Source organism: Dioscorea cayenensis, unplaced genomic scaffold (genome assembly GCF_009730915.1).
Source record: "Dioscorea cayenensis subsp. rotundata cultivar TDr96_F1 unplaced genomic scaffold, TDr96_F1_v2_PseudoChromosome.rev07_lg8_w22 25.fasta BLBR01001389.1, whole genome shotgun sequence".
Taxonomy (NCBI): domain Eukaryota; kingdom Viridiplantae; phylum Streptophyta; class Magnoliopsida; order Dioscoreales; family Dioscoreaceae; genus Dioscorea; species Dioscorea cayenensis.
In genome coordinates, this window is record NW_024087780.1 from 1 (window position 1) to 10,320 (window position 10,320).

The 10,320-nt window shown below is 30.7% G+C and overlaps 1 protein-coding gene across 7 annotated transcripts; it reads left to right on the forward strand.

Moving 5' to 3' along the window:
* The first annotated feature begins 406 nt into the window (after positions 1–406).
* On the forward strand, positions 407–4,722 carry LOC120256302. Of its 7 annotated transcripts, none has more exons than XM_039264009.1 (7): positions 407–965; positions 2,146–2,198; positions 2,380–2,462; positions 2,551–2,618; positions 2,932–2,998; positions 3,181–3,273; positions 4,498–4,722. In XM_039264009.1, exons 4-7 carry the CDS (start codon positions 2,611–2,613, stop codon positions 4,669–4,671), a joined length of 342 nt encoding a protein of 113 aa, XP_039119943.1. In that variant the 5' UTR covers positions 407–965; positions 2,146–2,198; positions 2,380–2,462; positions 2,551–2,610; the 3' UTR covers positions 4,672–4,722. The 7 variants fall into 7 exon arrangements, 3 of the variants coding, with proteins under 3 accessions (XP_039119943.1, XP_039119944.1, XP_039119942.1); XM_039264008.1 differs by having other exon boundaries at positions 408–965; positions 2,143–2,198; XR_005535263.1 differs by lacking the exon at positions 4,498–4,722 and adding an exon at positions 4,091–4,486 and having other exon boundaries at positions 412–965; positions 2,143–2,198.
* The last annotated feature ends 5,598 nt before the right edge of the window (positions 4,723–10,320 follow it).

Sequence of the window (10,320 nt, forward strand, 5' to 3'; positions counted from 1 at the left end):
AATAGCGAGGCAATAGCGGCACGAGTAGAAATGAGCGGGACCTCCATTTTGCGGCGACAACGGTAGAACCACCAATGTCTGGAACAACATCAGAATCAGTCGCAGTAACAATTGTTGTAAGGGATAAGGATATTTCAAAAAGGATCTAGTTCAATATTGAGTTAGTAAAACTTATTTCCTCCGTTATTTATGTAATCCTATTATCACTCTAACAGATTTGTGAACGTGGGTTTTAAAATTTCAAAACTACCCGTTAGGGAGAATTTTTATAAGAGATCTCAAAATAAGAAGATAAGATAAGGAAAAATCTATCTCTCTTTTTTACCTTTTTAGGCTTTCTTCTTATAGATGGGTTGATCTTCTCTCTTTATCTGTTATTCCTAATCCTATATTATATAGAAGAGCTTGTTGAATCCTGGAGGATATGTCATGTTAATTTTATTGTTGGTGTCGGTGAATTATCCTTGAGGACAATGATAGCATGCCTTAAGCTATATTAGTTTTCACCTATTTCATGCCTCAATATTTTCTTACAAGGCTTTAGGTGTTCTATTCTCCGGATGGCTTGCCGTTAGCAAGGTTCTTCCCGAAGGGCATCGTGCATGGTGTGAGGCTGTATGGGATTTTGGTGACGGTGAGTGGTAGATGAGGTTTGATGATTGGATTGCAAGAGGAGGAGGAGGAGGTGGTGGTGGTGGATATAGGAGGAGTTCAAGGAGATCTTCTGATCACGTTGGAAGAGAAGGAGCATAGGTTTTGGAGGTTGGGAGTGATGAGGGGTTTATGCACACAAGGTGTTTGATGAATGTCCAGAATGATGGAGTTAGTGAAAAAGGAGATGTGAATTATAAGCGTAATCAACACCATCCTACCAGCCGCCAAATCCTCTATACTGATCACCTCCTTTAGCTGCGCCACCATCTCTCCACCCTCCACATCCATTGCGATCCACCGCCTCATCTTAGGTACGCTTATCATGATCTTGAATCTGATCCTCTTCTTCTTCTACTCCCCTTCACCATTGTCATTATCCTTTACTACTTCAAGCTTTCCTTTATATAGGTGGACAATGAATGTTCATGAATCTAATGTAAGGTTAATATGAACTTCATATTGGAGTGTTGTTGCTGTCAATCCTTGGTTTCCATTTTGACAAAATAGCAAGAAATCTCTTTGCTGCATTATTGCCCAAAATATGTTCACCTTATACCTTCACATCTTTTAGCTTGATGCTCGAATTTTGTTTTATTATATAATTCTTTGCTTGACATTAACTATAAATTATTCTCTTATAGTTCATAATACTTTTCTAAAGTTCCATGAAAAATAAGAGTGTAACTAACTGCAGTTGTAGATTATGCTTTTTAAGGTGCTTCAAAGTCTTTGTGTTCATTCTCTTTATCATTTGAGTTTTTGAGGTGCTTTTTCATTTGAGTTTTCAAATAGAATATCCATATATATATATATATATATATATATATATCTTTAATAAAATTTGAGTTTTCAAATAGAATATTCTGAACAGGTTTTTGTTTGAGAAGTATTTAGTTTTGATGCAAAATTTGACCATTCACTGATAAGCTTACTAAATCATTTAGTTAATTTGTGTCCCTCCATGAACTCCTAAAATTGGATCTTTTTGTTGAAACAACAATTAAGAGTTTGTTCAGAAAACTTGGAAGAATTATGTGGTATTTAGGATGGAGGAATCAGGATGCACTAAATGCATTTATCCCCGAATCTCTTGTGCCTCATCCTCAACCAAGAATTCCTCCTCTTTATTTTCCCCTTGCCAGAACTTGCTCATCAGAGGATGAAGCACTACCATCTCTAGATCTTGACATTTAGATTTTGATGAATGAGATTTTAGATTTATAAATCAGTTGGAAGGAAAAAGGATGAAAAGAAGAATATTTCGAAGCTAGTTTTTCTTTAATTTGTTCCAGCCTTTCTTTCAATTATTAAGAAAAAGTTCATAGATAAATATATATATATATATATATATAGAGAGAGAGAGAGAGAGAGAGAGAGAGAGAGAGAGAGTTCTCAGCTTGTTCTATAAATTGAAGCATCACCATTAATTATTTCCTTCATGTTTGGAGATTCAGCTAATCTTTTATCTATATTATCTCATTCTTGCAGCAGTTCTTCAATCACTCACTGGAGATTCTATGGATCTAAAGTATGATGTGCCAGAGGTTAGTCATCTTATGCTTAATTCAATTATCACATATATATATATAGATTTCATAGAAATTATATTTAAAATTAACTTGTTTATATCAATGAGATGAACATATATGAAAATAGAAGGGAACACCCATATATATACATATTCTCTAATGATTGAAACTCTGATCTTCTTTGCTGGATCACAAGCTTTTCTGAAGAGCATAACGTGGGACAATCTTCAAAAGTATAGTGCAAGAAGACAATGAACATGATGGATACCAGATGTTCAGGTACTATAACATAAAGTAGAGTTAGGCATGCATACTAGCTAACCATACTTAACTTTATTTATCTAACATAATTTGTTGTTGGGTTCAGATGCATTCAATACTGATTAAGATGGAATGTGACTCAAATTTTTGAGATGATCAGGTTGAAATGAAGAGGTAAAAACAAATTTGGAGACTACCAAAATTTTTCAATTCCTTTGATTGGGTGGCATTTTTACTTGCATTTTGATTTGGAGGTGCTAGCTAGCTTCATGCATTAATCTTATTGAATAAAAATTCATATTGAGCTGGTTCATCAAATTCATATATAGTGCCAAACAACCTTCTCGGTAATTTCCTATTATTCAAAGTTTGTTTATCAAATAAATTTTTGAGGTGGTATTTTGTAACTATGATGTAAACAGTAAATTCCGCTAGTTCATACATGTCATAGTGTTCATTTCATTTTTTTCCTCTCTTTTTTCTGTAGTACATTTAACATTCATGAAGATAATCTGGGGAATTTGAGGAACAGGGAAGCTATAGTTCGGAATCAAGTAAGTGGTGGTGTTTTAGATAGTCAAAGTTTGTGAATGCTTGAAGACATGAGAAATATATTTTACCCATTTTCACTTGTACTGCACAAAACTAAACCTGTTGAAATATTTTATAAAGAAAATCTCTGTAACAATTTTTTATTTGATTGGATAAAGTTTTGACATTATATTATTGATGGCAGGAAGTACGAATGCCTGAAGCTGGTTCAAAAGGTGCACCAAAATATCCTAGTGAATTGAAGGATGATACAAGCGCATCATGTGAAAAAAAGAAGGTAATGATTCCCTAGCTAGAGCTGCCTTGGCCTTCAAAATTTTAGTCTTATGTATACGCTAATTTTATTATTTTGAATATGCAAGGGCTGGTTCATAACCGATAATGCTGAATTCTGGTTCCCATTAATTGTAGTAGTAGTTTTTGAATGACATTTAATTTTTTTCAAGTCTTTGTAATTATGAGAAATGATGTGTATATGGATGCCCTTTTATGTTTCCTATGTCATGCCTATATCTTAAAACTATGAAAGCTTTGATTAATTTTGTTCCATAGTTTGAGCCTCATTACTCTCTCTGTGGATACTACTCTATTTGGCATGAAACTAACTACAAAGTACTCAATATGCTGAGAATTACTAATCTTTACTGAGTTTTCTTCAAACTACAAAATACACCAACTTCTTCACCGCTATTAGTTAAATTACTCATTCTTTTGGTTTACAAGTTCAAAGCATAAGCTGGATGGTCAGGTGATTTTGGCTGAATTTGAAACATTTCTTTTACTAAATACGTATGTACCGAAAAATGGTTAGAAAGAAGAGGAAAATTCATTCCAAAGAAGAATATGCGATAAAAAAAGTTTAGGATTTTGTACTAAATATGGACAAGCCTTTGATATGGTGTGAGAACCTGAATGTTAGGTATGTTTCTTCTGGGAAGTAAGTGATTCCTTCAATTTTCAATATAGAAATACAAGACAGATCAATTTTCTCTGTTTTACCATACTATTTTTAAGCACGCACCACAATAGTTTCTATTTTCTGCTTGTACTTCACTATATCTAATTTCTTGTTTGAATTGGCTATGCTTTTTCAGCCACCAAGAAATTGATGTTAGCCATCCCGACTTTTTAGCAATGCGAAGCTTAATGAGTTACGCTCCTCCAAATAATGAAGCAAAATCTTTGACTCATTAAATTCTAGCATTCTCCAAAGCTTAATGTCTTTTGTACTATCTTTTCAATTGTAAGAAATTAGTGTTTCTTGCTTTAAGTAATTGATTTAGTAGCAAACCATGAAGAAAAACACTCTCTGCAAAGCATGATAATGTTGGTGAATATCAAATAAACTGTGATATTTCAAGAATTAGTCGAATATTATTGGTGGACAAAGAGTAATCTTCAATTAGATTGTTAGGTGTAAATGACTTAAAAGAACAAGAAAAGGTACCTTCTCTTATCTTTGATGAAGAAGTTCCATTAACTAAGATTAGAAATCAAACAGGACAGATTACACTCTACAAGAGCTGAGATTGGCAAATGGTTTTATCTCTACAAAGAACAACAGAAGTTCAGGATAGATGGTGAAGTATTCTATACCAAATTGGCTTCAACAATGAATTGCAAGAACTATGAGAAGCAAAATTGTGCAAATGCTAGACAAAGAAGCAAATGCTAGACAAACAACAATGTTTGTGTGTGTTTGTTTATAAAAATGTATACTGATTATATTTGTTTTTAGTTTTTTTTACTTTTACGGTGTGAGATTAATAAATTAAAATATTAATATTGTCTTTCATGTTGTCTCAAATATATATATATATATATATATTGTTTGTTTATATTAGAAACAGATTTGATTAGCTATTAAAGAATCTATTCAATTTACAAGGTTTATAGCGACCATATTTTTCCATCGCTATATGATATTAAACAAATCTATAAGACATATAGTGGTAGAAATGTTTTGCCACTATAGAATTTATAGCGGCAAAAATTTTGCTGCTATAGGATACAAAACAAATTTATAGGACTTATAAAGGCCAAAATGTTCCGCCACTATAAAATTTGTGCAGCTCCAACCCTAATAGATGGAATAGCAGCAAAAGTGTGCATTTGTCGCAAAAAAACATATAGCGACCAAAGATTCAGCGGCTAATTGGATATATGCCGCTATAGCGATATAGGAGCTAAAATGAGGCTTATAGCAGCACATTTTTCCCACGTAGTGAGTGGATGACTGTATTTCTCAAGGTGTCCTAGAAGGGAGTGTTAAGATTTGGCAAATAAGGAAAGTTAAGTCCATAACATATTGAACCATATGAAATTTTGGCTCAAATTAGACCAGTCGCCTATTGTCTTGTCTTGGTCGTGGAATGGGCTAGAATTCATGATATAGTTCATGTGTGTGTATCACTGATTAGCTAGTAGGCCCACTTATTTTACTATTACTAGACTTGATATAGCTTGTTAAATTAATGTTCTTAGTTAATTTATACATGTACCTCGGAAACACATTTAGGCACCGCACATCATCTCCTTATCAATCCAAAAAAAAGACTCTCTAATCATGTGTATATTTATACATCCTAGTTGATATTTGATATATATTGAACATGTGAAGATTACTAAAATTAATAATATTTTTAAAATTTTGAATTAGTTTGTTATAGTAAATTCTATTGTGGGTTCTATTGTGGGGGTTATAGTAAATAAAAGTTTGAAAGTAATTTATGAACATTTCAATGTTTCATTTTTTTTTTTACATTATAGATTAAGATTTTATATATAAAATATTACATTTAACTCAATAAAAAAATTAACAATTAGGAAAACTTGATGTATTAGTCTACTCAAATCCCATCCGATGCCTTAGCGCCATTACCACTCGCATTCTCTCCTTGCCATCTCCGAAGCTCTGAATAATCTCTGTGCCATTACCACTCAGCGTTATCTCCAAAGCTCTGAATAACCTCAATGCCATCGCCACTAGCTTATGAACTATACGAAATGCCTTTTTCAATGTACATTTCATTTGGTTTCAAGTTTAAAACTATGTGGACATTGTTTTTTACTAGGGGGCAGTTTTTGTATGCAAGACATTGTAAGCTAAATTAGTGCCACTCAAGTTGTCATCTAAAGATTAGGTTCAGTGGAAATCAAAACCTAGACCTTGCAATCATGAAAATCTGAGTAGAAAATCTACTATATTGAGCTATGAATTATTATGACAAAAGCTTAATTTATCTAAGTTGAGGATTATCAATTATAAGTGAAGATAAGTTATGTTTAAAAGTGTTGATTACCAAGTTTTGAGTGGTTTTAGACCAACATTTTATTGGACCCATCACCATCTGAATACATAAATGCATGACATTGTGAAAGTTGACTAATTGGGTTGAAGTTTGCATACATAAATGCATGACATTGTGAAAGTTCTTATCATTCTTGTATAGTAGTAAATGAATACGCCTGTAAAACTTTTGCTGGGATTTTCATAAAATTTTGGATACCACTTGTCTTAGAGAAATAAGTTTGCTCGGAGCTTGCTATGCTTACTACACTTCACATGCATGAATGCGAAGTAACAGAGCCAATGAGGGTTGACTTGGTAGCGATACTATTATTAGATATGATTACAATAAATAGAAGAATTTGTCTTTGTCCAGCACACATGGATATCATATCTTGCTGGTTCATTTACTCTAGAAATATCAAAGGGTGAAGATTTTACAGTATCTAAAAACTTAGTAAAAGTGAGACTGGGTTCCATTATTACCTATTAGTTACTAATCGTCAAAACACAATTTTCTGATTTGTAGTTGTATTTTTATTCATGAAGATGTAGTTTACAATTCTGAAGATGAATTGCTCAAGTTAAATTACAAAATGATTTGATATACGATGAAATTATCGTAATGGTTGATATGCAATCATAATGTGATGCTAGTTATGCTAACAATTGAACATTTTACCATTTATTTACCTTTTAGTTCATCTGTAAATTTTTGCATTGATTTGATACATTATTATTTTGTTAACAGCACGAAAATGTTCAATATAAAGAACTAAGATAAAGAGAGAGATATCAGCTGTCATAATATAATATAAAAATACATGCTATACTAATTAAATATGCAAGAAACTGTATATTAATAAAATTGATGGATATTACATCATGAAATATCTTAACTTATACAAAAATTTACATTTATGTAATATAATATATTTATCTATGTTTCTTGATTTAAATTTTAGTTAATTAATTAATTAATTAATTAATTAATATATAATAGTAGCTAAAAAAATCAAGAAAAAAATTACATATTAGTCGAGTATTTTTAGAATTTCACTTAATTATACTAAAGTGAAATAGCAAGATATATACGGAAGTTGTGAGGTCAGGGGAAGCATTATTATTAAAACCGCCATAAGAATGCAAATTTAGATAACTTTGAGGAGATAGATTACAACAAAAGAAAATTGAAAATGTACCATAAATATTAGATTTTTTTAAGCCATATTAAAATTATAGAAATTAAATAGCTCTGATACTATTTTAAAATTAGAGAAAATAATAACCATAATACCACAATAAAAGTAGAGAATATGAATAAGATTGATGTTACAAAAGGGCAAAACCATGAATATGTAGAGGTTACAAATAAAATACTCAACTATGTTAAGATTTGTGGATGAAGCCATAGTAGAATGTAAGGTAATCATAGTTAATTTGAAGGTGAATTCACTATTGGAGGATCTATAGCAAAGTTTAGTTCTAATTTTTTATTTATTTATTTATTTATTTATTTATTAATTAATTAATTAATTATTATTATTATTATTATTATTATTATTATTATTATTATTATTATTATTATATTCCTCTATCTATTGATCCTTAGACCAACAATGGTTTTTCTTCTATTCTTAATAGATTCTAAGAAGCTATTAAAGAGTAATATGGTTTTTTATTGCAAACTTAGGTTAATTTTTTTTGTAAATCACTGAACTTTGGTTAAACATCATTTTGATTACTAAATTTGGATTTATTTCGAAATGCTCACTAAAGTTACTAATGATTTCAGCGGCAGGTCACCCGATGGATTAGCATCTTTATTAGCTGACTTGAAAGCTTTTTTATGAGGTTCTGACTAGACTTTTTCTAGCCTCCACGTCAGCTAATGAAGATGTTAATCCATCAGGTGACCTGCCATTGAAATGATTAAAAACTTTAGTAAGCATTTCGAAACAAATCAAAATTTAATGATCAAAATGATATTTGATCAAAGTTTAGTCATTTACCAAAAAATATTAACCTGCAAACTTACACCAAATTTGAAAAATAAAAAATAAAAGTATTAATTACTCATTATTTTTAACTAAAGCATTATTAGAGAGCATAAATAAAATAATAATAATATTATTATTAAAATAATAATAATAATAATAATAATAATAATAATAAAAATAAAAGTAGTATGATAATAAAATGGAGATAAATTAGATTTGTTAAACCAAAACAAATCATATCCCATTAACCAATTAAAACTCACGCCATTTAATCTGTGATCTTTGAAGGATTGTAGGCTTTTGAGTTGTTAGTCTCATTGCCATATACATATATTAGAGCTTGGAACTTATTTTCATTATTAAATCAAATCTATAGTACATTGTCGACATGCGTTTTCACCCAGCATAGCCATTGTGGCATATATGGAGGAGATCACTAATCAAGTACACCATTGCGTTTATGTTGTTAGATAGCTTGAGAGCGAGTAATGTGAGCAATATGGCTTAGGTATCTTTCGAAAGGCCTTACCAATAGAGATAAATTGTATCTATGAAAATAATGATTTTTGAGTGATTATTTGGTTTCTCTCATATCTTAGCTATGTTATTGCCTATGATTTTTAAGTACTATGGTTCTATTAGTTGTGCTCTCATAATTTCTCTTATAGTTTTGGTTCTATATTTTATTAATGACAAATCTATGCTCTGATACAATCAAAGAATCACAAGAAGATGATTGCAACTAATGTTTTTGAATAAGAAGCATTAAAAGTGTGATTTTGTTAACATCATTATAGCATTAAAATTATACAATTGAAGTAGAACAAAAACAAATCATGATAAAATAAATCAAAATGACAAAATATAATTATTTATTTATTTTTATATCTAAAATATACTTATTTATCCTAAATCCAATAAAAATTAAAGAGAATAATATATTCTTTTTTAGAAAGTAGGATCATTTGTGAAAAGAGTGATATAAAATGTTAATGAGGACATAGAAAAGGTTATACACCATCTAAGATTTCAAAAGACTCGTACATAAATAATATAAATTAAAATTAAAAGCTAAACCTTTTTCATAAGCAATTGAGAGATGATTAGACTTCATGTTGCACAATTTATACTCTCTCTTAGGAATGCTAATATGAAACAAAAGCCAGTCACACTTGTTACTTTTCACTTGTCTCAAATAGTTGTCCAACAATTTAATGACCCTTTAAAGTCCCTCATTTTCTATTGATTTAGTTTAGCAGTCATTAACTTGCCCTTTAGTTTTTAGTTTTGAAAATTCCATAAATAAGCTCAAAGATATGGAAGGACAACTCTCATCCGAGCATATATATTTTTCTAGTATTAAACAAGGAAATGAGAGACTATCTCAAAAGAACATAGTGACTCAAGGAAATTAGAATTTAAGTTGTTAGTTCAGGACCTGTTAATTTCACATTGTGTCATTCATAGCTACATAGCGGTATCGACTCTAAATGACAATATCATACTTGTAGGAAGTATACAACAAGAAGAGTAGCCTCCCTTGTCAGAAGCTTGAAAATAACAAGAACATTGAGAAGGGAATAGATAATGGGTGGAACTTAAAGATAGTATGGCAAATGCAAGTGGCATCAATCTAGTAGCTTTTGTATGATCATTCAAAATATGACATATTATTTTGTTGTTAGCTATGAACTCTGGTTAGAGTCTTCATTACTTTGTACTTTTAGACTTTCCCCTCAATTTGATATCCACATCTTGCATCTTTTCCTTATTTATTAGAATTTCAAGCCACCATGGAAGGTCATGATTAGAAGAGTGATGATGGCATACTCAAAGGTTACCATGATAATTTCGTAGCAGTTCTCACTCGCTTTGTCGAACAAGGGAGAAGAAGCCCTCAAATGTGATAAATTGTTCAAATACAACATTTTCCCATGTTATGGTCACCATTAATGATAGATTTAAGACTAATTTCACTATTGGAGAATATGGAGAACAACCGCAAAACCCTAAAAGGGCACAATATATTACATGT